At 42.3% G+C, this 27,003-nt stretch overlaps 10 protein-coding genes across 10 annotated transcripts; 8 read left to right on the top strand and 2 right to left on the bottom strand. All coding sequences in view use genetic code 12, as the record gives it.

The window, feature by feature from the left end:
* Positions 1-56: 56 nt before the first annotated feature.
* Positions 57-1,779, top strand: PSN45_003623 (uncharacterized protein; the record flags this gene model as incomplete). Its single annotated transcript, XM_006684108.2, has 2 exons — positions 57-259; positions 312-1,779. The coding sequence occupies 2 exons, from the start codon at positions 57-59 to the stop codon at positions 1,777-1,779; spliced, it is 1,671 nt and encodes a 556-aa protein (XP_006684171.1).
* Positions 1,780-2,135: 356 nt separating this feature from the next.
* PSN45_003622 (uncharacterized protein) lies at positions 2,136-4,049 on the top strand (the record flags this gene model as incomplete). Its single annotated transcript, XM_066158121.1, has 2 exons — positions 2,136-3,377; positions 3,531-4,049. The coding sequence occupies 2 exons, from the start codon at positions 2,136-2,138 to the stop codon at positions 4,047-4,049; spliced, it is 1,761 nt and encodes a 586-aa protein (XP_066014218.1).
* Positions 4,050-5,153: 1,104 nt separating this feature from the next.
* On the bottom strand, positions 5,154-6,962 carry PSN45_003621 (uncharacterized protein; the record flags this gene model as incomplete). The annotated part of the gene is made up of 2 exons (XM_066158120.1): positions 5,154-5,575; positions 5,615-6,962. 2 exons carry the CDS (start codon positions 6,960-6,962, stop codon positions 5,154-5,156), a joined length of 1,770 nt encoding a protein of 589 aa, XP_066014217.1.
* Positions 6,963-7,984: 1,022 nt separating this feature from the next.
* PSN45_003620 (uncharacterized protein) lies at positions 7,985-11,506 on the bottom strand (the record flags this gene model as incomplete). The annotated part of the gene is made up of 3 exons (XM_006684112.2): positions 7,985-9,585; positions 9,725-9,743; positions 10,013-11,506. 3 exons carry the CDS (start codon positions 11,504-11,506, stop codon positions 7,985-7,987), a joined length of 3,114 nt encoding a protein of 1,037 aa, XP_006684175.2.
* A 1,822-nt stretch (positions 11,507-13,328) lies between these two features.
* FAR1 (cyclin-dependent kinase inhibitor far1) lies at positions 13,329-15,692 on the top strand (the record flags this gene model as incomplete). The annotated part of the gene is made up of 1 exon (XM_006684113.2): positions 13,329-15,692. The coding sequence occupies one exon, from the start codon at positions 13,329-13,331 to the stop codon at positions 15,690-15,692; it is 2,364 nt and encodes a 787-aa protein (XP_006684176.2).
* Positions 15,693-16,133: 441 nt separating this feature from the next.
* Positions 16,134-16,820, top strand: PSN45_003618 (uncharacterized protein; the record flags this gene model as incomplete). The annotated part of the gene is made up of 1 exon (XM_066158119.1): positions 16,134-16,820. The coding sequence occupies one exon, from the start codon at positions 16,134-16,136 to the stop codon at positions 16,818-16,820; it is 687 nt and encodes a 228-aa protein (XP_066014216.1).
* A 146-nt stretch (positions 16,821-16,966) lies between these two features.
* PSN45_003617 (uncharacterized protein) lies at positions 16,967-17,761 on the top strand (the record flags this gene model as incomplete). Its single annotated transcript, XM_006684115.2, has 1 exon — positions 16,967-17,761. One exon carries the CDS (start codon positions 16,967-16,969, stop codon positions 17,759-17,761), a length of 795 nt encoding a protein of 264 aa, XP_006684178.1.
* Positions 17,762-20,336: 2,575 nt separating this feature from the next.
* Positions 20,337-21,212, top strand: PSN45_003616 (uncharacterized protein; the record flags this gene model as incomplete). The annotated part of the gene is made up of 1 exon (XM_006684117.2): positions 20,337-21,212. One exon carries the CDS (start codon positions 20,337-20,339, stop codon positions 21,210-21,212), a length of 876 nt encoding a protein of 291 aa, XP_006684180.2.
* An 85-nt stretch (positions 21,213-21,297) lies between these two features.
* APN1 (DNA-(apurinic or apyrimidinic site) lyase) lies at positions 21,298-22,404 on the top strand (the record flags this gene model as incomplete). The annotated part of the gene is made up of 1 exon (XM_006684119.2): positions 21,298-22,404. One exon carries the CDS (start codon positions 21,298-21,300, stop codon positions 22,402-22,404), a length of 1,107 nt encoding a protein of 368 aa, XP_006684182.2.
* A 117-nt stretch (positions 22,405-22,521) lies between these two features.
* On the top strand, positions 22,522-25,581 carry PSN45_003614 (uncharacterized protein; the record flags this gene model as incomplete). Its single annotated transcript, XM_066158118.1, has 1 exon — positions 22,522-25,581. One exon carries the CDS (start codon positions 22,522-22,524, stop codon positions 25,579-25,581), a length of 3,060 nt encoding a protein of 1,019 aa, XP_066014215.1.
* Between the last annotated feature and the right edge of the window lie 1,422 nt (positions 25,582-27,003).

Below are 27,003 nucleotides of genomic sequence, written 5' to 3'. Positions count from 1 at the left end.
CAACTTATATAAATAGACAGGGGAAAACCGATCGATTGTAATTAATCAAAAACACAATGAGCCACCAAGAAAAGCCAGAAGCTCTGCACCATGAGATGGTTTCAGACAACGAACTGGAGAAAGAATTAGGGGTGGAGGCCGAGAACCTCATTTTGAACGCAAGAAATGCTACTAAAGACGAGCATGAACTTACTGCCAGCAGGGCCCTTAGGGACTATTTTCCTGCCGTTTGCTGGTCGTTGATCATGTCTTCAACAATGTATGTACCTATGTTAATAACTTTATTTTAATCTCTTACTAATGTGTTTTAGTATTATGGAGGGTTACGATACCTCTTTAATGGGAAATTTCTTTGCATTCACTAGTTTCCAAAAAAAGTACGGAGTGGAGATTGCTCCCGGCTCGTACCTGCTCACTGGACAATGGCAAAGTGCCTTGGGGTGTGCAAGTAGTATCGGAATTATCATAGCTTTGGCTGTCAATGGGATTTTGGTAGAACGCTTTGGCCATAGGAAAATCGTTTTGGTCAACTTGGTTGTCATGGCTGGGTTCTTGTTTATCACGGTGTTTGCTAAAAACGTGGAAATGCTTCTTGTGGGTCAGATTCTCTGTGGATTTCCCTGGGGTTTTTTCTCAGTAGTAGGACTTATTTACGCTTCAGAAGTATCTCCCTTACCGCTTCGGGGGTTTTTATCGGCCTATGTGATGATGTGTTGGGCCACCGGCCAGTTGGTGGCCTGTGGAGTGTTACGGGCCATGTTGAGCAACACCAGCCACTGGTCTTATAGAATACCTTTTGCCGTACAATGGGCATGGATCCCTCCACTTTTCATTGCTACTTGGTTTTGTCCCGACTCTCCATACTGGTTGGTTCGTCGTGGAGAGCTCGAAAAGGCAGAGGAGATGGTAAAGAGATTGAGTCACAAGTCTATCCATCATCTTGCTAAGCAAAGGGTCAATTTGATGATCTACACCAACGAGTTGGAAAAAGACCAACAAGACCGGTTGGACGACCGGTATAAGGGCTGGAAAGCATATAGGGAATGTTTCCGGGGCACCAACTTGAGAAGAACTGAAATCGCTTGTATGGCGATGGCTGGCCAGGTATTTGCTGGGAATAACTTTGCGTACCTCCCATCGTATTTTTTCTCACAGGTGGGATTAGATAGTGTTATGACGTACAACATGAACCTTGCCATTACGGCAGTGGCATGGGTAGGTACGTTCATGTCGTGGTTTTTGGCCAACAAGGTGGGCCGGAGAAAGATCTTTCTTGCTGGATTGACGTTCATGACAGCTTTCTTATTGGTGATTGGCATCCTCCAGACCCCAGCCAGCAATACAGGTGATTTAAAGTATTCCTGGGGCCAAGTTGGTTGTACTTTCGGATGGTGTGTTGCGTTTGTGCTTTCTTTGGCACCTCTAGGATATACCGTTATGTCGGAGGTTTCAAGTACGAGGTTGAGAGCTGTTAGTATTGCAATTGGAAGAAATGCCTACAATTTGGTGCAATTGGTGGCTCAAGTGGTTGAGCCCAAGTTCATTAATCCCACGGAGTTGGACATGAAGGGAAGAACAAGCTACATTTGGTTTTGCACCAGTTTCTTGCTTTTAATCTGGACTTACTTTAGGCTTCCAGAAACGAAGGATAGGACCTACGAGGAGTTGGATATTCTTTTTGAAAAGGGAATATCTGCCAGAAAGTTTTCATCGTACCAGATGGACCTTGATGCAGAGGAAATTGACAGGGTGTCTGTCAAGGCAGCTGCTTACGAGTAATGTCTATTGTTTAGTGAATAGGAAAATGTATGACTGCGACAACGATATTATAAAATGTTGGTCCATTGAACCCAACCCAATTATTTTTGCCAGCTTAAGCAATCGAGTTTGGATCTACAATTCGTTGAACTCTGTTTGTACTGCACTAGCATTGGCTGTGCAGACTATCGGAGATATTCTCGCAACGCATGGATCTCCACCCCCACCAACCCGATTAAGGTTACCGATAGTGCGGAATCCCTTTAAGGATACCGATCCCCTCGATGGTGCGGCACGTAGTGGGGCAATAAATAGTCAATTGATCCCCATAAATTGGCTCTTACATTCACCAATATCTTCACCGCGTTAGTTTAACAATGTTCAGTGGCGTCAAAAATATTCTAGGATTGGGCTCTACTGCCCCAAATATTGTCTACGGAAAAACCGATAAGGATCTCGGAGTTGAAAGATTTGTGGAGGACGATTTCTGGAAACTCAGAATCAGAACTGTCGCTGCTAATACCTTGCCTTCAATGCATAATGTGTTGATGAAAACCGGACGGTGGGAATTCTTCGACTTCAATTGGAAACACTTGAAGGACATCGAACCTCACATATTCTGGGACTCCGATATAGCAAAATTCTTAGAAGCCGTGTGCTATGCTTTAAAATATACCGAAAAAGACGAACAAATCTACCAGACTTATGTCGACTGGATTGACCAGATTGTCAGAATGGCCAAGAAGGCCCAACAACCAGATGGGTACCTTAACTCTTATTTCACCCAAATGGATCCTAAAGCTAGATTCACCAATATCATGGAGAAACACGAGTTGTACTGCTGTGGTCACTTGATTGAAGCAGCTGTAGCACATCATGAAGCTACCGGGTCAATGGAGTTGGTCGACATTATGTGCAAATATGTGGATTTGCTTTATTTGACATTTGGCCCTGGGGAAGGTCAGTTACACGGATATCCTGGGCACGAAGAGATCGAGTTGGCGTTGGTCAAGCTATTGAGAATTGTGCCCAAGAAGGAGTACTTCGACCTCTTGAACTACTTTGTTGAAGAAAGGGGCCAGAACAACACCGAGTTCTATAACGATGAGCTTCGCAGAAGAAACATCGACCCAGATGTCTACAATCCTCTTGCAGACTACGACCACATGGACAGCGACTATACACACATGCTTCCCGCTCCTAAATCCTATTGGTACTCGCAGTCAGAAAAGCCCATACGGGAACTAGAAGAAGTTAGAGGCCATTCGGTCAGGTTGGTGTATTATTTGACTGGGGTCCAGGGGCTTGCGATGTTGAAGAAGGATGATAGTTTGAAAAAGGCGGTTCGGAGACTATTCGACAACATGATAGACAAAAAGTTCTATATTCACGGAGGAATCGGTGCCATTGACAGATGGGAGGGATTTGGAGAAGACTATGACTTGAGATGGGATGGTTACTCCGAAACCTGTGCGTCTATTGGGTTGGTGTTTTTATGTGAGAGAATGCTTTCGGACAAGTTAGACAAAAAGGTTGCCTTGGCCATGGAAAGAGCCTTGTACAACGATGTGTTAGGAGGTGTCAGCGTTACAGGGAAGTCATACTACTACAACCAACCTGTATGTGGTTGCGGGTTAACTAGACAAAGCTGGTTTGTATGCGCATGTTGTCCTCCGAATGTTGCAAGACTTTTCAGCAGTTTGGAAAAATACGCTGTTCTGGTATCCGATGATCTGATCGCTGCCCATTTATACATTGGGGTGTCATTGAAGTCCGATGATTTGGACTTCAAGTTAGTTTCCAAGTATCCAAATGAAGGTAAAATTGAACTAAAGATTGACTCGAAAAAGCCCATCACAATTTCCATCAGAGAGCCTAACACTGCGTTCCGGACCTCCAACTCGAAGTACAAGCTCTCTAACGGGTATCTCACATTTGGACCCCGGATATGGACGTCTGAGACTATCACCATTGAATTCGATATTCCAGTAGAGATAGTTAAGCCAGACCCCAATGTGACTGCGAATTCGGGACACTTGGCTGTTCAAAGAGGCCCTTATGCCTACGCCTTGCAAAAATCTGGGGTAAGTGGAGACGTGAGCTTGGATGATATCAAGATATCCGTCAATCAGAAATTCGAAGTTAGTGCTGAAGAGTACGAGAATGCAAAGTATGTGAGCTTGACCACAACGGCCGATGGCAGAACCTTGAACTTTGTGCCTTATTTTATCACCGGAAACGAACATCCAGGAGAAGACTTCAGGCTTTGGATTAAGGACGGTAGTAAGTAGCCTGATTTAAATATATGCCACACTCTAGTGATTTTAAACTGCACTCACAACAATGAAGAAGGATTATCAATGATAACCAAAAGGTTGAATGAGATCGGCGTCATTGAATGTAGAGATACAACATTGTTCAAGAAGGTATTAGAAAATACGCCGATCAGGTGCAACCAGCATCGATCCTCAGCCACCCTGGTTTTGTGCCGCGGATTCAGATCAACGCATCTCCGACAAATCGATTGTTCGGCAGATCGATCGCAGTGCAGAGTTCCCTAATGCGGCGTAATTGGAAAGGCGCACCCGATCGGCTGTAGCTTGCGTTTATGGCTACGCATAGCTCTTAAATCAGCTCTACTAAGCCGCATATTCCCCATAACCAACAATGTGTTCTGTAGTCAACGCTTGAAGGGACGATTTTCTCTTCCCGGTTTGTTGCTGGTTTTCCACCGGATTTTCTGGTTCCTGAGCCATGGGGTGTATGCGGTAAAACCTAAACCTTTTGAAGCCCATGACAGTTTTGCAGGTTTATAGTACCAGAAGGATTTGGGGATATCATCGTATACATCTAGCTCAGACCCGAAGTTGAGTGCACGAGGGAAATATAAGGGGTTGATACCGCTCGGTGTATCATAACAAAATGAATGGGAATAACAGGACATGTAGGAATTTGAACGATTTGGCTGATTTAACCCCACTAGGAAAATTAAGGGCATAATTTGTCTAAAATGCCCGAATTTAAACAATGGGTTTCGTACGAACCCGAAAAACGTCGTCAACATATATGCAGATATTATTAAAGAGGAACAATTAATCCCACCTCCAATAAACCTCTCAAACGTGGATGTCGTGATCTTCAAAATTAGAATTTTGCTTTGGATCTCCCGAAAAAGCTCACTGCGTGCAAGAATGAAAAGTATGGGAACTCGAAGAAAGAGTTGGCATGCAGTCTGAATTAAGTTTAGTATAAAACCTGAACTTGTATTGAACAGTCGGAATAGATTTCAAACTTTTCGTAGCAAGTGAACGCTATCGAACATTTCCAGTTCATGGAAGGTTTTGTAACGTATAGTTTTTTATCCTCATATATTAAAAGCTAAATATTCACCTCGATTAATGTTCAAACAAGAAATCCAATCTTTTGTTACCATCATTTCTGTGGGTTTGTAGATAAGTTTCTTTTTCAGAATCAGACATCAGATCCCACTTGCCCTTCTTATACTTGTTTCTGTAAATATAGTAAACTTTGGTCAAAGCAAAAAGCACTATGTTCATTACAGTGACCCCAACTAATGCCTTATTACCTCTATGGTAATATGGGGAATCATCAGACCGGTAAACGTTGTTACTTATAAGCTGTGCAAGTTGGATACCAATGTTCGACATAGGTGACGAAATTGTTCTTGCTCTAACCGAGTAAGATATTCTTGAAATCCACGAAGTAAGAATAGGTTGAATATTGGGCATAGAAATCAAAAAGAACATTACCGCATATTGTCCCCAATTGCTAATCTTTTCAGCACTGGTAAACTCAACTACCACACAAATAAGCACCCAAAATTGTGGAAATATACTGATAAGTGCTCTTTCATTGAAAAACTCACTAATCAAAGTGATAGCAACAATTGTGAAGGCTTCAAACACATAAATTGGAAGGTTGAGATAAAGAATTTGGTCGGTACCAAAGCCCAACGCTTTCAAGTTAATATTCAAGTAGGCAGACATAGGATAATACGCAATTTGATACGTAAGCGAAAGAACAAGCAAAGGCCATAAATCATAATCAAGTAAAGTCTTCAAAAATTGCTTAAATGTAATACCTTCTCTATTGTGCATATCACACTTGGTAGGGTCATCTCTGATCAATCTATTAGTTATAATTTTCTCTTCCTTTTCGTTGAAGAAACCTTTTGGAAACAACTTCGACTTGGTCTGTGTTGGACCTGGAACCATCAAGAAAAGAGCGGCAATTCCAAAGACAAGAGTGATAATCCCATCAAACATGAATAACCATCTCCAACTTGCCTTACCTTGTACAGTGACCTTCAAAAAGCCAACTGCCAACAAATTACTTATAATTCCACTAAGGGAGATGAGTGACCAGAAGGCAGCCAACCGAGGACCAGTTTGTTGTCTGGTGTAAAAGTAGGAAACATACGAAACACTGTCAGCAATGAAACCCCCTTGACTAACTCCAAGAAGGAACCGCAAGGCCCAAAAAGCCTTCTTATCATTAACCCAGTACTGAGCAAGGGCAATAATCGACCAGATTATCACTTGCAAAGGCATCCACCAATCGGGACCAAATTTCTTAGCAAGCATTTGAGAAGGAATTTCAGTAATAATAAATCCAATGGATCTTAAATTATTTCCCAAATTATAATCATCAGTAGTCATCTTCAAATCCACAAGAATACCTCCAGCAACAGCTGAACTCAAGTTTCCTCTGTCCAAGTTCAAACAAAAGAAAAGAGCACACACAATTGGAAGAATCTTATAGTCAATCTTTCTAGTGACCGCCTTATCCTCAGCATAAGTCCATCTAAAATAAGGGTCAAATGCCTTAAAGTTTTCCCATTTAGATGTGGGAAAGTACGTTTTAACAATGTTTGGGTCAGGACCTTCAAACACCGATTTTCTGGTTGCAATTTGGTCGTAGTAATTTTTAGGCTTCTTGTAAACCTTCAATTTAAAATTTTCTAAAAGAGTAGGCGAATCATCAATGGTTAATTCGGGTGCAAGCAAGTCCACATCATCAGGATGATATTCCCCTGAAAAAGTACCATGGTCAGAATCTGACTTTATCAGCTCAACATTAAGAGATGTTGTCTCTTTTCCTAACTCATTGTCCAAAGTCTTCTCTGGTAAAGAGATATTCTCTGGTTGACTTTCATCTAAAGATGTCTTTTCTAGTTGACTCATTTTACAAAGATATTCTCCATCGAAGGGTAACGGCTGCAATTTATAAACGAATTTAGGTCAAGGAACATCTTTAAATTTCGTAAGACTCTTTGTGGCTTCATTAGTTGCAGTCGCACAAATTGCATCTTATCTTCGTTATCTTGCAAATTTTAATCACACGCCCCGAACAAACCTACTGCCATCGGTAGATCAATTCCAAGCATATAGTTGGTGGGGGTACACTTTCAGGGTTTCTAGCAATTGGAAGTTCGTTTGACGCCAGTGGATGCTTGCATGTTGATGAGGGTCTTACCCAAAACCTGCTAGTAAAGGATGGGTTTTAAATTCTAACAATGGTTATAGATTCCCATTTGTTGCCACCAGCGTTTCCCGGTGTATCCGCGGGAAGTATTGGAGCACTAGCAGTTTTTTTGCGTGTACGTTAGTTTTGCAAGCATATCCTATTAAAAACACCCCCATCATGGTATATTTCGGAGCCTCCGACGGAGCCTCCTGAGGTGGGCGAGCGCCAGGTGAAACACGGCCGGATGCTCCGACGGAAGCAATGTAACTTAATGACCGATGCTTCCTTTTATTCTCTCATTAATGCTTAAAACTGCCTATTTCATCCTCAGCAAGCCCTTTTTCCGGGAACCCTCCGGTCAATGGTCGGAGTCTCCGACGGAAGGAAGATTACTTATTTCCCTTTTCAACTATGGCTGCATTTAACGGTTTTCCATTTCATCTATTTTGCATCCATTTTATGCAGGCTGGCTTAGCAGAAGGCGGAAAACAGGCTCGTATCCTTGCAAACTGGTTACTGGTATTAGCTAACTTTGCATCATATCCACAGTTTATGGTCCAAGAACTCTTGTCCAGTGGTGAGGGACTCAAAGTCTCGTACGAACGGAAGAGGACTAAAGTAGCATTCAAAGAAAGCACTGACCTGATTACTATCATTACATCTCTCAAGTATCTTGTGTTAATATATTCACTTAACGTATAAACTAATATTCAGTTTAAAACTAACCTGGCGAAAACACCTAAAACCCTCCAAAAGCTTCTCTCCAGTTGAAATAGCTTTGGTGTGACTCCTGTTGGATTTCAATTCTCTGATGCAGATACTCTCTAACAGCAGTAACAGACAAAACCTCAGCAGAGCTGGCCAAAAGTTCTCCCGAAGCCCCATAAGCTTCAGCAATGACCTTGCTGGAGATAGTTTTGGGAATTGTAAACACAGTTTCAAAGGTTCTTCTGTGGGCTTCTCCAATATAGGTTCTTGTATCGGCATCCACAGTGAAGAATTTCCACACTCTAGTTTGTGTGTCTCCGTTCCAGCTTACATACAAGCTGGTGGACTTATCTTCATTGGATTCACTATACAAGGCAATCTGTTCATTGGGGATTCCTGTCCAATTAAACTTGAAAGCCCGATAGTTTTGAACTTTGAGTCCCAATTCACCTGAATCCAAGTAAGCATGGAAGATGGGGTTGGCATCAGCATCAAACTCAGTAACAGCTCCTTGTGAACCCCAGTTCACCACAACGTGACCATCAGGTAAAACTTGACTCGATCCCTGAGACTTAGAAAGAAGATTATCTGGAGGAATTCCATTGAATAAAAGCTTGGCAGTCCAGGTGGTGGTATCGATTTCAATGATCTTACTACTCGAATGAGAGTTGTATTGAACCTGCCTTCCTTTATTATCTTCACTTCCGTGGGCAGAATTGTCATACAACGAAATCACCTGCTTGGTGGAGTCTGGCGATGTGTACAAAGCCCGAGCATGGTGCTGGAACGAGAAGTTGAAGCCTTGTAACTCAAAGTCTGAAGTGGTCACTCCGGGAACACCTCCAAGTTTCCAAACAACTTCTCCCGTTTTTCCGTCAATCTTGTAGATAGAGGCACAATGTCTCCCTGAGAGAAGGTAGTCACCATTTTGGTCCTTGTCGACCGAGTTGATGTGGTAGTAATCCCAAGCATCACTGGAGTTGAAACCACTTCCTACCTGACCTAAGTTGATAGGAAGAACCGATTCATCCGGAGACACATGGTCCAAAGAAGACCATTCAAATACTACCTCACCAGTTTCAATATCCACCTCCTGGAAAATGGCATCAACAATCCACTGTTGTTCTTTAGAATCAGCCCACTTGCTCAAGTCAGCAGGACGCGGCTGGTATATCTGAGCCAAACCTGTCTTCTCATCGATAATTTGGAATTCATGTTTGTCAAAAATCTTGTGGTTCCCAGCGCGCAATTCCCTAATGGTCTCATAGTTCTGGTCCAAGAAAGTAATATGACCATGGCCATGACCATAATCCGGGTTGTGGGAGCCTTCAAATGAGAATAAAACGTCTTTCCCGTGGAGTTTCGCAGCCTGAAAGTTTGCAGCCCAAATGGAAAAGTAAGTGTATCCCGACCAAACAAGGTCTCCAGTATCAGTGAAGATATATGGAGCTGCCTGTCTAGGACCATGGGAATTACCAATGGCATCAAAACCAGTGAAAGGAGCAACAAATAAGTAGCCTTCTGAGGTTCCATTTGCAGGAATTGTAATATTCAAACGAGGAGGGGCCAAATCAGGTCTGGACCTGAATTGCCAGTCACCATTCACACACCCCAAGCACAACAATAACAAGACTGAATTAAAATAAGAAATCATCTTAGCCTCTATCATCATATGGAAAACTAGTATATTTATATTATTGACCAAAAATGGATTTGGCCCATACAGGACACCGGCCGGTTTGTGGTGTGTACCAGCAAAATTGGTACAAACCTGCAGATAAATACCGGGCCTATCGCAGAACGCAGAGACCTTATCACGCCAAATCCCGCATTGATGGCAAAATTCGGAGCCTGATGAAGAATGGCTTGGATACAGGACCACATGTATACCTTTTTTTTTTTCGTTAGGTTGAAATTGATGGATATAACTAAAAATCCTCTAACAATTGTAGGACCGACCTTTTCGGCTCATAATTGCACAGAAAAGTGCAATTACACAACAAGCAGTGGAAACAGCCTGTGTTATTCGAAGTGCAAATGTGTAGTCTTGGACTAGCACCTCCTTTACATCACTATCCACCGACCCAAGAATGTCAACCGACTCCAAAATTGCCGCAAGAATCCTGTCTATTTCCTCCTTACTAAGCCTGTGTAACATGGCAAGATGGGCCGGCAAGTTTTGCTTTAGTACTGTCTTGATAACAATGGAAATGTAAGTAACTCCCCATACCCCACCAATATTTCTCATCAAGTAGACCGTAGAGGTAGACGAAGCTTGTTTCGTAGCATCAAAGTAGTAAACAAACAAAAAGAGGGAACTTGGGAAGGCCAATCCCTGGCCAAAGTTAGCAGGAAACAAGAAAAGGTTGATTGCAGCTTTGGGCAACTTTTCAGAAATCAAGAGAGAAAGTCCATTTCCCACCGCCATTAACGTTGTCCCTAAGATAGTGATCCGGGAATAGTTACGGGACTTTGTGATAAGATACCCGGCGGCAAATCCCCCTAAAGGAGTGGCAACTGCCGGGATGGATAATCGAAAACCCACCTGGGCGACCGAGTCTCCAAGATTGATTTGGAAAAGCAACGGTAAGGTGAAGAGGTACGAGTAGGAAGCAAGACCGACACAGAAGTTGAAGATGATGTTGATAACCACAAACCCGCTCTTGTAGTCGTTGACAGGGATAATGGGAATGGCTTCAGTATGGGATTCTTGCTCGAAAAATATCACTGTAGATGCCACTGTAACTATTACCAACACCCAGATACGCCAGTCTGTCCACTGTAGTTCGTTTCCTCCAAAGCATAGCACCAAGAGCAGGCAAGTTAAACCGACCACCAAACAGGCTGACCCCTTAAAGTCGATTTTCTTATAGATGGGACCTTCAGCATGCGGGAAGGTAATTTGGTTAGGAATGGATCTGATAGCCACAAAAAGACTCAACGCCGTGGGAAGGATTTGGAGTCCAAAACACCATCTCCATCCCAAGCAATTGGTTAAAAATCCACCAAAGGTGGCTCCACAAACGGCTCCGGTACCCAAAAGTAAGTTTTGCACTGCTTGGAACAATCCTCGTTTCGAAGGATAAATTATATCGGAGTTGGTGATGGTGGAAAGAGATATAAGTCCTCCTCCTCCAATACCAGTGAATGCTCTCAGAGCAATGAGAAAACCCATACTCTTCGATATGCTGCAGCCATAACAACCGATACCAAATGTCAAAAGCGCAAACACAATGCACATTCTTCTGCCAACACTGTCAGAAATAGAACCGTAGAGTGGTTGGAAGGCAGTAGAAGTGATCAAATAGGACGAAGTGATCCAGGAGGCCAGTGAGAAGGCCTTAAACTCACTCCCAATAGTTGCATATGTGGAGGCAGTAATTGTTCCATCAAACCCTGCTAAAAACACATTTAGAAGTAGTGATAATTCAATCCAAAAGAAGTTAGGGACATCGGAAAAATAATTTTGTTCAGGTTTCACTTCATCGGCGAGTGAAATGCTCAGGCCTTCTTCGACTGAAGCATCACGAAGAAGAGGCTGCGATTCAGACATCTTCGTTGTAATTTTTTTTTTGAGGAATTAAAATTTTACGATGAGCATAATGCTTATCGACTTACAGCGCTTTATATAAAAAATTGCTTGCCCCCACCGCGATTGTTGGGCGGGACATTGGTGCGATAACTAAAAGTATGTTCCTATGAGGTAACCAATTATGCACCTTTGTGATTAAAATACTCTACTTATGACCACGCAGACACACAGAGATATTGATCAGTGACTAGAATGAATATTATGGTTGCCACATATCAATCTGAATTCATGTGATAAATTTTGCAAAATTCAGGGATTTCTGATTAAAGTTTTGAAAATAAGAGTGTAAATTCCAAGATCGCAAACCAATATTTCCCCTTCCCTTTTTTTTCTCAGTATCTCCAATGAATAAAGTCTATAAAATCGTATTTTTTGATTGAAACCTGACAAGTCATGTTCATGACTTGGTCAATAGTTCACTTGCAACGAGGAAAATATCAAGAGACTGATTTCAAGCTAGTCAAGCCGCTTAAGAACTCGAGCAAATGTTTCACAGCCTAACCTGGATGCACGCGAGGAGGTGTTATTCCTAGAGAGTCTAGAAATACATAGTACCTTTTCTTGTAAGAGAGTATTCACAAATTCTCTCTAGTGTAATTTGGACACTACGATTACTTAATCAGGTTTTGAAATCTTGAATGTAGTTCCCATGCGGGCCGCCAGATTTATGTTACCTAATTTGAATAAACCCCTGAGAGTTTAGGATTTTAACGACATTTGTTTTAAAGAGGTGCGACATTGATTAGGAAAAACAGGATTATCAGCGGATCAGTAACCATGCATATGTCTTGCGGGAATGAGTTAATTTGCACATTAGCCTAAACAATGCCTTTAACTGAAATAGGGGAAATACACGTTAAAATGTCCATTTTTCTTGTTTCAGCGTAGTTACGTATGCAATGTATCTTCTGACCCATGCAACCACCCTAAGCATACCCATATATTTGTATGCATAGGTAATGCAACATTCCAAGGGTCAATGATCAAATATTTTTATTCTTTTTTTCTAAATATTTCCTATTCCTCTTAAATCTGCCTCTTTGTTAAATGACTTTGATATAAAACCTTCGGAAATCCTGCAATTTTTATGACCGAACCAACTTTCCACTCCCTGATAATGTCATTCTACGATTCCAATCTCAAATCCAAAGAACAGAGTTCTGGGGGGTTTCATGACCAGAGATCATTCAATTTTAGCCAACGTGCGATGATGAGATCAAAAACAATTCCGATTCCATCTCCTTTGAATTTGCGATCTCTGCCAAACGATTTTCTAGATGGTGAACAAATACGGTTGAAACCAATTGACTTGGACTACAAGGACTCAAAGCAACTTCCTTGTTTACCAATTGGTCCAGATTCCAGCTATAATCTCCAAAGGCCATCTCACTACCAAAGGACCCATGTCCAACCCACCCCCAGCACCACTTATGATTCAGGTATCCTGCAAGCGAATTCCCCTTCACTATTGCATTTGAATGCCCAGAACCAGTCGCACCTGCAACCACATCTGCCCAAAGTTATTTCTCCCATTTGCACCATATGCAACTTTTTTATCGATGAGGACTTGTTGGAATTGAGCTGTAACCACATTTGTCACAGAGACTGCTTTATAAATAACATTTTGACCTGCAAAAAATGTCCAGACAATCACTCTTCTTTGGCTCCCAGCTTCTCGGACCTCAATCCTCAACCATTGTCCAATTCTATCAGTCATACCTCTCATGAATACACCTCGCCAACATTTTGTCCAGTGGAAGTCCCGATGACCCCATCTGACCAGATGATCCCAGATCCATTATACCCTCCAACACATACACTCAAGCAAGAAGTGCAACAAAGGGATCCCCAGGACTCACAAGAAGATGTAAATGGGCGTTTGGGATATCCGAAACCTTCACAGAGTTATTTGCAACAAGATCGGTTGCTGCAACAACAGCTGCAATTATTATCACCTAGATCATCTTTTAATAAGAATTTAAACAAGGACTTGTTTGACAGCTTGATGAAGCCCAAAGTTAAATTCATAAGTGAGCACGAAGACTGCAAAGTCAAGGTCGATTCCCAAGTCAATGACGATTATTGTTTGAATTACTTGATCAGTGTCAAACCTCCAACATTCTACAACTGCATCAATGAGGACAAGAACTTGGTGTTGAAAAACCAGATTCTCGAAGAGATCAAGTTTGGAATCTTGAACAATATCATCAACTCCAACGACGAAAACGTTATTGACTTCAACAGCTTGGGCAAGTTGGTTATATTTGAAATCATAGGTATAAGCACTAACGGAACCAACTGGGATCAGGTGAGATTATTGTTATTTGAGAGTTGTTTGATCTTGGTTGATCTTAAAGGTGAAGTTCTAATTGGGAAGATTCTGATAGACCAAGACATTTTGAACATGACAAGATTTGTCAGTGGTATTCGATTGGACTTAAATAATGACACGATTCCGGAATTGCAAATCTGCTGTGAGATTCCCTTGATTATCAGTAGATTGGAGTACTTCTTCAAAAAGTTGTTGGAGAAACAGTTCGTCAGCGAAACCTCATTGTTTCAATTGACGACCAACGGCTGGGGGTTAATCAAAGAGAACTACTCCAATCTTCCTGTTGATATTATTCGTTTCCAGAATTGTATTGAAAACAGCTTGGATATTCCAGAGTCTTTGTTGGCAAAATCCATGCCTTCACCAGAACTCATTCCTTTAAACTTGATACTATCTATCACGTTGTTGCAATCTTCAAGCATCTCAAACAATGAGTACAGAACCAAAATAATTCTGTTTTTGGATAGGGTGAGAAAAGACTTGAGACCAATCGATAGATTGAGTTTGATCTTTGTAGGAATTGATGGATCTGGTTTCCCATGCAAAAAAGGCTCATTCATTGGAAGTGTTGAACCAAATTGGTCTGGATGGGACTCGATCTACAATGAAGTCAAAGTTCAATCTAATTTGAACAGCCAACATAAGCCAATATTAACTAGTCACTGGGATGAGATGCAGCTCACATTGGAAAAGTGCAAAGATTTATTCCCATTCTTGAATTGTAACTCCAATAACACCACGAAGTTGGTTGTTATCAGCTGTAATGATTACGAACCAACCTTAGTTAACAACGAAAAGTTGAACACCGTCAAGACTCACTTTAAGACTTTGTTGAACGACAGTGATAAGAATTTATCTGTTGACTTTTTCAGAGTCGGAGATTCTTACACACCCGAGTTGGAATTTGGTCAAAAGATATGCTCCCAGCCTTCATTGATATTCAATGATATCTTGAAGATTCCTCATAGTTCACTGTTGAGAAGATTCAATAACCTCGATGAATTCTCTGATGAGTTTTTGTCGATTTTGAAGAGCTCATATCACCAAATCTGTCTTCCAGCTATCTCATTAGATATCCTGAAGATCATTGGAACAAGAGACATTGTAAGCTTCCACAAGATAGAAGTTAACGGAAAGATGCTCGAGATTGAAAACTTCTCCAACTTAAAGATATTTTTCAACAATATCACTGTGAACTGCGAGGAGACTATCATGTTGAAATTGAGATTAAATATGACCAAGTTGAAGTCTGAAAACTTGGATTACAATGACAAGGTAGTTGATCTTCCATTATTGTCCTATATGCCAAGCTGGCTACATGAGAGTGATGATTATAAGGTATTACACACCCAAATCTACCAGAACCAGCAGGCTTCTACCTTCAATTCCTTTCTCGATGGAAGCTTGACACCCCCACTGACAAATGAATGTAGTGCTTTTTTCACATCAGATTTTCCAGTCAAGAGCAGAAAATATGTGAGAAAGGAGATTGAAATTGAAATCATCAAGGGATTAGCATTGATCAGCCAAAACCAAATGTTACACAACCAGGATATTTTAAGGCACTTGATTGATTTCATCTACAATCGCAAACGCCTATTTGAGGAGACTGAATCACTGTCTTTATCCGAATCTACAAAGTCCAGTAACAGCAGCTTGAAACAGTCAAAATTTTCACCTCATGCTACCGAACTCTCTTCTAACAACTACATCGACTCCTTATTGCACAAGCTTGGCAACTTGATGGAAATGTTCAACGTAAACGACCCACTGGTATTGACTGCATGTAAGGATTTCAAAAGTTTGTTGACTTAGAGGGTATTCTTTTCGTCTATGGTTCATTGCACCTATAGCATCAATTATTCATTTCGAATTCTGTATTCACACTTTTACTAGTTTCATTTCATATAACATATACTCATATACGTATAATAAACACGTTTTTAAAGTATCGATCTCGCTTTGTCGGAATAGCCTACTGAAAGCCGAAGCACTTCAATAGGAGTTAGTTGCAAAAAGCACCTTTTTGGGTAGTTCGCGGCCGCAATATGTTATGGTTTCTTCTTGAAAAGGCAATTAAATAGGACATATTATTACATCACGTTCTTCTGTTAACTAGTGGCATTGTTGGGAACTCAGGCTAATGAGCATCAGTAGAACCCCTGGGGGTTCGATGCAGGCCTTCGTATAAATATGATCCTTCTTGATCCCTAATTTTTTTAGAACAAGATTTTTTAGTAGATACAACGAAAAATAATGAGCTTATCCACATTTAGACCTATTAACTCGTTGCCTCTTGCCTTTTACTACGTCAGTAGCGTGCTTAGCGCCAATAGCGGCAGTCTTGATTTAGATTCGTCAGACTCTGACTCTAGTGATGATTCCAGCTCAAATAACGACGATTCCAATGATGATTCCAACGATGATTCCAACGGTAAGACGGCCACGAAAAACACAAACACAGCTGCAACCACAAATACAGACACTGCTACTGTCAAGACAGACACTGCTACTGTCAAGACCGACACTGCTACTGATACCACCGGTACCACCGTCTGGTGGACTCCTACGACCATGACCACTGACACGGCCACTACGAAAGACACCACTGACAAAACCACTGACAAAACCACTGACAAAACCACTGACAAAACCACTGACAAAACCACCGACAAAACCACTGACAAAACCACCGACACTGACACTACTGGAGTCACATACAACCAATATGGGTTTACTGGCAGCCAGTCTAGATGGGAATCTAGCACCGATTCGTCTGATTCGTCCGAATCTCTGTCCCACTCCACTCATTCCACAAAAAACAAAACCTCGTTAGCCACCAGAAATAGCATACTTTTTGCACCCGAAAGGGACTACACTGGCAAAAAGGTCATTTTCATTGCAGGTCTCTTGGGAATTAGTGCCCTTTTCACAGCTTTGTAATTCATTTATAGATGTGTTCATTTTTTATGACAAATATAGTAGAAGCCTGATTCTAGTAGAGGTAACGGTTTGTGGGCCAAAGACGATGCGACTAATTTGGAGGCTTCCCGAAATTTTCATCTAAATTCAACTGTCTAATCTCACTCATGGGAGAACGGGAAGATATCATCAAAGAATATGTTTCGAAGTCGTTCAAACGTCATCCCAAACTCCACAATCCTGGAGCATTCCTGATGTTGAAGCACTGGGTGGAGCAAGTGTACGGCCGTAAGACTGTGTTGTTTTGTGTTGATGTTGAAGCATGGGAAAGAGATATCACAAAAGTCACCGAGATTGGAGTCAGTATTTTCGACCCTCGAAAACAAGAAGATGCCATAGTGCCAACCCTAATGAACTTTCATATTCGTCCTAAAGAGCATAACCATATGAAAAATGGACGGTATGTTCCTGATAACTCGATGAGATTCGCTGGCGATGTTACTCACATTATGACCATGGAGGATTCCATCCGATTTGTACAATATTTAATCGATAAATACTTCAATGACTCGAGTATTTCCTGCTCTTTGGTGGGTCATGACTTGCATGGAGACATTAAATGGCTCAGGACCCTAGGAATAAACTTTCCTGAAAATGCTGCCAGATTAGACACTCAAGTGATAATAGGCTTTTCAAGTGAACGTCAAATGAGTTTAGTAAACTCACTTGTGGCTCTTGGAATACCATATTCAAACTTACACAACGCTGGGAATGATGCATACTACACCCTCTTGTTGGCTTTAAAAGTCTCTGATCCCATTACCAGACAGTTGTTTGGATTGGATGATTCAGTACTTATACAACCCCCAAAGACAAAAAGAAAGGCTACCTGTGAACAGAAAATCATTTCTGACCTATCTGAGATAATAGATGCATTCGAGTCTAACATATATGTTCCATAATTCATTAGTATACATTATTTAATTGGTCCATTATTGTAGCCTGGTACTTATCAAGTATCTTTGAAAGGCGAAGAAGAAATCCAGCACATAGACTCTTAATTTGTTCGTCTATAATTGCTTCCCATAAGCCAATAAGCCAGCTTTGGATCGAAAGGAGGTTACTGCTAAAGTTTATTACCAAATGTTCCTCATCTGAAATATCAGTAATGAGAAGCATTCCAGTGATCACTCCTTCAATAACTTGGGTCTGTTCAGCGGTTGAGGTTTTAGCAATGTCAGTTGCAATGAGCAAAAACTCACGGATCATATCATTGTTTGTTAGGGAAGCAAATGAGCAGTGAAGCAATAAGGCCATGGTTTTCACGTAGTGTCCAATCAACAATCCTGAGTAATGACCAATGTTGATTCCTCCCGATTCATACCACAAATGAGTCAATGGGAAGTAGAAATACTTGCTGATGAGGGTAGAATAGTTGTCATATTTGGGTGTGAGGATGTTTTGACTTTGTTTGGGCCGCATATTTCTTGAGATCCTAAGGATCTTTCCTCCCTGGAGCTGGTCAGCTGCTTCTTGTGAGTCTTCTAGTATAAGAGAGTTTTGAATTGATAAATGTGCTCGTTTCAAGCCTTCCGGTTCGTATTCAATTCGTCCCTGTTTGATGTAATCGAGAGCCAAGTACTTTGCATGTAACCGAGGAGCCAACCGCTTCGTTGGGAACACCTTTTCTTTATAAGACTTGGTTACAATCTCGTCCTTGAACCCTCTGATTTCTCTAGCAGCAAGTGAAAGACCTGTCAATATCATCATTCGCTGCTGAAGAGAATAGTCACCAGTTCCTAACATTTTAGAGATATCCAATGCACTCTCTGGGCAACCAACAAGTACTGCAATAATACAATTTAACTTCAAGTCTTCAAATTTAGGCTCATTAAACTGGTCCTGAAGACCTACTAGTGTCTGGAGTAATTGAACAGCGTTAGAAGACACCTCTACTCCAAAATGTGACTTTTGCCTTATTAATGTGGGACCTTGGGTCAAAGCCAATTTTATCATATCATAGGCCTGTGGGTGTTTTGTATCTACCGAAAGATAGCTCAACAATTCCTTGATGTAAATTGGGGACGAGAGTTTGATCCTTTGACCAATAGAAGGATCATCATCTTCATCATCACTATCTCCAGTCGACTCATCATCAGAATCTTTATAAGTCTTCGTGAAGTCAAGCTTGCTTATGGCAGTGGACAAGTCTTTAATTGATTCAGTATCAGTTGACACTATTGGAGCTTGAACTATTTCCCAGCATGTTTTCGCAGCATGCCTTTGCAACCGCTTTTGATAGCTGGAGTCTTGCAACAAATAATCATATCCTTCCAAATTGCTTATCAGAAAAATTTTACTTACATTTCCAATCTCACAAGCCTTGTCTGCAAGTATGACGGCAAATACTCTCACTGCAGTTGAATAAGAGCCCAATCTGTTAGAAATCCCTTGTAAAAACGAAGGTTTAGTAATAAGCTGGCTTGAAAATGATGCAGGTTGGAGATAGAGCAACTGGATAAGGAAATGGGTTCGGGTTTCCTGAAGGCCTAGAGGCTCGGACTTTATGAATAAAGGACTTGTCCAGTTCTGGAATGTCAGTTCAAAGAGTTGTGATTTCTGCAGACTTACCAATCCCACCAAAGTGCTAATGTTTTTGTCGTCTAACCGTAAGGCACTCTCCACGGTATTTTTATCAAAATAACTGTCTTCAATGACTGGAGTCAATATACTGGCACAAGCATCTACTTTTTCGTAGCTTTCACCTTCAAGAACTTTGCGCTTGGAAAGAAACTGGAGAAACTTCCAAAAGAACAGCTTCTTCTGGAACAGTTTCATCTGCTTCAAGTACACTAGTAGTGAGGTCCACGACACTTCGTTGAAAAATTCATCAAACACAAATAAATAACTAGACTCAGTCAATCCCAATAAGCTGATAAAATACCTATTGAAAGAAGCACTTGGAAGTTCAGTCTTTTTGAGCTGATTACTCAAATATGCAACGTATGCGTCAATAGATGCAAACTCAAACAGATCCCCAGACCCGCTTAGTTCGACCGCCTCGTTGAAAACCCCCAACGCCCTCCCCTTGAAAAGAAGCGTATCTATTTCATTAACCTCAAGAGCACTTTTCGCACGGAGGCTGCAAAGTAACTCATCGTCGAAAACCGCCACCAACACCTTAATATACGTCTGGAGCAACTTGTGGGACAGCTTAGCTTTAAATAAAAGTTGTAGTTTACTCATTAAACTTCCAAGGCCTCGGATAGACTTAATTAGATGTACTACCTGTGACTGAAGATTGGCATCGAGTAAATCGAATATCTGAGGAATCGTACAGTCTAGCAATACAAGTACGACCTTAAGCTCCTGAACCGGACTACCAAAAAGCTTCAGTAGCTTTAGTAGTACCAGTTGGAGCTGGTCCACGCTGGGACTGTTTTGGAGAGTCTCTATAAGTGGATCTATCTCCAGGTCAGTGTTCATCTGTGCACCTCAAGAAAGAAAACGCGCAGAAAAACTTGTCGCATTAGAATGATGTTGGTTGCAAAGAACATCATTTGTACAGCATCTCATCGATGCCTATATGTCTTGAATACCAGGCAGAACTCGTCACTGTATGCATCCTATGAGAGAAAGCTCGAAAACTACTTCAAAACAGGGCTGTTCAATCTCGTGAACGAAAACGCAGAGAAGGGCCTCGAGGACCTCAGGAAAGCCATGCAAATAGTATACCCCAGAAAGATCCCATTGATAGCATTTGACGTCGAAGCGTACGAGAGAAACCTCAAAAAGGTGACGGAAATTGGTATCGCCATCTATGACCCTGTGGCGCTGGAAGGTTCGATATTTCCCATAATTAAGCAGACTCACTTGGTCATCAAAGAGCACCAGAAATTGGTCAATGGCAGGTTCTGTCCCGATAACAAAAAGCTGTTCATGGGTGGCGTATCGTACTTAGTAAGCCTCAAGCAGTCCAAAAACATCATCACCAGTGTTCTTCAAGAATACGTCAACAATAGAAATGCGGCGTTTGTGGGCCATCATATAGAAGGAGATATCAAGTGGTTTCGAAGTATTGGAATCGAAGTCTCAAACAACGCTCCTATCGTCGACAGTAACAAGCTCTACGCGCTCTCGAGGAAAAGAGGAGGAACTCTTCGGGGGGTGCTTCGACTACTAGGAATCCCTCATGGATATCTTCACAATGCTGCCAATGATGCCTATTATACGCTTCTTGCAACCATGGCCCTCTGCGATCCAGTGATACGGACACAAAAGGGCCTCGACGTGTTTGTGGATAATGTCAAGGTACCCGAAGGCGAGGCCCGTCTCCAGAAGTTCTCTGACGTGGCGCAAATGGTGGTTCCTGTTGATGAGAATACCATTATAGATAGTTTGATAGAACCCTAATCACTTAATCCCCAAAGCGCGGTGATTTTTCACCCAAACTGAAAATCATTGAATGGCCAATTTACTACCGGCGACCACAAAAACCATGAAGAAAGCCAGCACAAAAGCCACCAGCAAGGGTTCAAAGACATTTAAATACCCCCGTGTTGCTGATTGTGCCTTCAAGTTCGGTGCCCATGTTTCTACGAGTGGAGGGGTCTCCAATGCTGTCACAAACGCCATGGACGTTGGTGCCTACAGTTTTGCAATGTTCCTTAAATCACCCCGGAAGTGGGTTTCGCCCGAGATCAAGGACGAAGAGGCTGCCAACTTCAAGCAGCTTTGTGAAAAACACGGGTACGACCCTCGAACGGATATTCTTCCTCATGGATCATATTTCATCAATTTGGCCAACCCGGACGCTGAGAAGGAACAAAAGGCATTTGATTCGTTTGTGGATGACTTGAAGAGATGTGAAAAGTTAAACATAGGTCTCTATAACTTCCATCCCGGTTCCAGTCTTGATTCCGACCACAAGGAGGCATTGGCACGGTTGGCTAAAAACATTAACAAAGCCATTGAGCAGACAGACTTTGTGAAAATTGTCATTGAAAACATGGCTGGCCACGGGAACTTGATTGGCTCCGACTTACAGGACATTCGTGATGTGATAGATATGGTGGAAAACAAAGAAAGAGTCGGTGTTTGTGTGGATACATGCCATACGTTTGCTGCTGGGTACGACATACGAACCGAGAAAGACTACCATACGTTTTGGAACAAATTCGAAACCGTCATCGGCTGGAAATATTTGAGTGCTATTCACCTCAATGACTCGAAGGCTCCTTTGGGAGCCAATCGAGACCTTCATCAAAAGTTGGGATATGGGTTCTTGGGATTGGAGGTCTTCCGCATTATTGCCAATGATGAAAAATTGAAGAAAATCCCCATAATTTTGGAAACCCCAGTGGGGAACGACGATTCCATATACGGGGAAGAAATCAAGCTCCTTGAATGGCTCCAGGACCGCTCAATTGATGATGTGGACTTTATTAAAAAATCAAGTGAATTGTCGCTGCTGGGAGCTAAAGAGAGAGCAGAACATTTGAAGAAGTTCGAGGATAAAGCCAAGAAAACCGCCAAAAAACCGGCTACCAAACGGAAATCGGGCTCAATTGACTCGATGCTCCTGAAAAAGCCCAAAACTGAGTAGTCATCTGTAATCTATATTTATTCATGTCTAAGATGCTAGCAGACTATTGGTGAGTGCACACCAAACCTGCTCGCCTATTAATCTCAAATTTTGAGAAGAAAAAAATATTATAGCCTTATGTTTGGAAGTTCCAGTTCAGGATTCGGTGGATTTGGTGCCAATCGGGCCAATAGCAGCTCGCCATTCGCCTCTTCCACAACCAACAACGTGGGCACCTCGCCCTTTGGTGGTGTAAACACCAACACTGGTGGTGGCGCTTTTGGTGCCTCGAACAACAATGCCAGCGGATTTGGATCAACTTCTGGTGGTTTTGGATCTGGCAGCTTTGGCGCCCAAAACAACACCACCAGCGGCTTTGGAGCTGCTCCTAACAACGCTGGTGGATCCATGTTTGGCGCTCCGGCCGCCAATGCGTCGCCATTTGGAGCTAACACCACCACCACCTCAGCTTTTGGCAACAACAACAACCCAGCATTCGGTGCCACCACCAACAATACGAGCGGTATTTTTGGTGGGGCCAACAAGCCTGCTTTTGGCGGGTTTGGCTCACCTAGCACTGCCACATCGCCCTTTGGTGCCGGTGCCGGTACTGTTGCCGACCCCAACGTGAACAACGGTACGGCAATTAAACCGTTTGTGCCATTTCAAGAGAAAGATACATCTGGCACGTCGATCTACCAAAACATCTCCTCAATGCCGGAGTATAAGAATTTTTCATTTGAAGAGTTGAGGTTGAAAGACTATGAACAAAACAGAAAATTTGGTGATGCCAACTCTAGTGCCGCTCCTGGCTTTGGCTTTGGAGCTGGGGCGTCTGGTACAACCACAAACACTGGTTTCGGTGCTACTGGAACTTCTCCATTCGCTACGAACTCAAACACTACTAGTGGGTTTGGTGCGCAGTCAAGTTCTCCATTTGGAGCTAACAACACCAACTCGACTTTTGGAGGAAATACTGGTTCTGCTTTCGGGGCAGGCACGGGTTCTGCTTTCGGTGCTAATACGGGCTCCACCTTTGGCGGTGCCAATAATACTTTTGGAAACCCGACTGCAAACACTTCTTTTGGTGGTGCAAACAGCGCGTTTGGAGCCAATAAGCCTTCTGGGTTTGGCGGCTTTGGCAGTACAAACACCAACACCGGGGGTGGAATCTTTGGTGCAAACAACTCAAACACCAACTCATCACCATTTGGTGGTAATAATACCACTAGTGCCTTTGGTACCAACAATACCACTTCACCATTCGGAGGAAATTCTACCGGAGGGTTTGGCATGAACAACAATCCCGGTACCACCTCGACTTTTGGCCAAAGCAACAGCTCTGGAGGAGGGCTTTTTGGGGCTAACAACAATACCACGTCAGGCTCCGGGTTTGGACAAAATAACGCTTCTGGAGGTGGCCTATTTGGTGCTAATAATAATACCAACAATGCATTCAACAAACCAGCTACTGGGGGATTATTTGGTGCCAATAACAACACTAACACCACTCCCGGATTTGGAGCCACAAATAACACCAACTCTGGTGGACTCTTTGGCGCTAACAACAATGCAAATAATACCACTTCCAATGGCTTGTTCGGTAGCAAACCAGCCACTGGAGGCCTTTTCGGAGCTGCCCAAAATAATACTTCAACCGGTTTCGGGGCCAATAACAATGCTTCTTCTGGAGGCTTATTTGGTAACAATGCCAACAAACCTGCTTCTAGTGGTGGCCTCTTTGGTGGGTCCAACACCAACACAGGGTTTGGAAACACCCAAAATAACACTTCTGGGGGACTTTTTGGTAGTAAACCCGCTACCACCGGTACTACAGGTGGTCTTTTTGGTGCCAATAATAACAATACCAATACCACTGGTGGAGGACTATTTGGCAGTAATAGCAACAATACCAACGCTAACACCTCTGGTGGAGGATTGTTTGGCAATAATAATAACAACAACACTTCTACTGGAGGGGGCTTGTTTGGAGGTAACAATAATACCAACAACACTTTGGGGACCTCTGGTGGATTGTTTGGAAACAAACCTGCTGGAGCCACCGCCTCATCTGGAGGCTTATTTGGAAACAACAACAATAATAACTCATCAGGTGGAGGTCTTTTTGGAGGCAGCAACAGTAACTCTGGTGGGTTGTTTGGTAACAACAATAACTCCGGCAATGCTGGAGGTGGTCTCTTTGGTCAGCAGCAACAACAACAGCAACAACAACAACAAGGTGTCACATCAAACTTGGCTTTCCAAAGCCCATACGGCGACAATCCACTTTTCAAGAACTTGAATGTTCCTAATCAGTCTGGTGGTGCCGTATCCATACCTTTGGCTACACTTGTGGAGTCTGCGAAAGATGTGAAAAAGCCTGTTACTCTCAACAAGGTCCACAGAATATCGCCATTATTCAAAAGCAGTGTAACCCCCTCAACCCGTGAGTCAGTACCAGCTGTTTTGTCGACTCCGAGACAATCTGTTGGTAGTATCACTGTCCCACTGTCTATTGCTCATAAAGCGATAGATGATGCCATTATTTCTTCTGATATATTTGCTCCAAAGGAATCTATCAAAAAGTTGGTTTTAGACAAGTCAAAATCCAAGTCCTTGAAAATATCAGATAAAAAAAATACCCAACATGTTGACTTTAAAGCCAACAAGCTGGGAGTCTCGGATTCCTCAGGATCCAAATTTGAAACTTCTACTCCCACAGAAGAGTCCAAGAGACCTTTGGATGAAGAAGCTTTAGAAGTGGATGAAGACGGATATTGGACGTCACCACCTTTATCCAAACTCAAACAAATGTCATTATCGGAGTTACATTCGATCAAAAAATTCAAGATTGGCCGTAAGCATTATGGCAAGGTTGAGTTTTTACAGCCAGTGGATTTATCCAGCATGCTAAAATTGGACGATATTGCTGGGAACATCGTCACGTTCAAATCCAAACTTTGTGTGATTTACCCTGACGATAAGCCAAAGCCCGGTGAAGGTTTGAACCTACCTTGCAAAATCACCTTACAAGGATGTTATCCAGTCAACAAGAAAGATAAGTTGCCTATTTTGGACCCTAACGATGATCTCGTCAAGCGGCACATCAAAAAATTGAAAATGATCCCAGCAGTGGAATTCAAAAACTACGATCCAGAAACAGGAGACTGGACATTTGAGGTCGAATCGTTCCAATAGGGAGTTGACGTTATGTATAGTATTGTTAAATAGAACTAAGTAAACTAATACTATAAATGGTTTCTTTAGACCACAACAGCCTTATCAGGCCTACTAAGATTCGGGGGATCATTGGGGGGATCATTGGGGGGATAATTGGGGGGAGCGTAGTACGGCGTAGAATCGGGTGCGTATTGGCTGGCTTCAGGAATGCCTTTCTGGGGATATATGTCCTGTAATTGGTTCTGCTGTGCTGCCGCTTCTCGTGTTTTATTTCTCCTCTTAATAGAGAAGTAAATGGATGCAAGTACAAGTAAAAGTACCACTCCACCTACTGCTGCCCCAATTATGATACCAATTGTTTTGGGACTCAACCCACCCGAACCGTTGCCACCACTATGGTAGCCACCACTGTGGTGGCCGCTCGAACCCCAGCCACCACTATGGAAGCCAGTCGAACCGGAGCCACCACTACTATGGTGCCATCTTTTTTCAATTAAAACGCTCATGTTAATTACTAGGCTATTAAATTGGCAAATGCTTGGCTTTTGTAGTTGAAGGGTTTAACAATAGGAAGTTGCAGACGAACTTTCTAAGCCGCGTGCGAGGCTTTTTTCGACAGATGCATGATCACACAAAGCTAAAAATCATTCACATGATCACACAAGGCCAAAAATCATTCACACGATCACAGATTGTTCTCAGATCATTGTAATTACGCCTTCTTTAAAATATCACAAAGAAAGTATCAAAGAAAGTATCATCATTTGCATATTTCAAACAATTCAAGATCGGCGTAAGTAATATGGGAAAGTTATTTGCGGCCAGTGTATTTACTCCGCATGTTAAACTTGGATGAAAAGCCTAAGCCCGGTGGAGGGTTGAACCTTCATTTAGGATGTTATTCAGTCAATAGAAAAAATAAATATTCTAATTGGGACCCCAACTATGATATCGTCAAGCAGTGTATCAAAAATGATCCCGCATTAGAATCTAAGCTAGGCGATTGGAATTTGAGGTCGAGGAGTTCCATTAATGAGGTGACGTTATGTATAATATTGTTAAATAGAACACAAAAAACTACTATAAATGGTTTCATCTGATAACGGCCTTAGCAGGCCTTGTGACAATTGGAGCATAAGCAGGCGGAGCGTAGTACGAATCCGGTGGGTATTGACTGGGTTGAGGAATCGCTTGCTGGGCATATACTTCCACTATATGGTTCTGCTGTGCTGCCACTTGTCGTATTTTATTCCTTCTCTTAGTTTGTGAGAACATAGATGAAAGTACACCTATGACTATCACGACAACCCCTGCTGCAACCATGAGACCAACGAAATGGGGATTCATCTGATCGGGGCCCTCGCCAGTGGGATTAGGATTCCAAACTTGGAATCTTCGTTCAATAGAAACATACATAATAATTACTCTGCCATTCAAACC

The sequence above is a fragment of the Yamadazyma tenuis genome, chromosome 4 (assembly GCF_029203305.1).
Source record: "Yamadazyma tenuis chromosome 4, complete sequence".
Lineage (NCBI taxonomy): Eukaryota > Fungi > Ascomycota > Pichiomycetes > Serinales > Debaryomycetaceae > Yamadazyma > Yamadazyma tenuis.
This window is presented reverse-complemented; position numbering and strand designations above follow the sequence as displayed.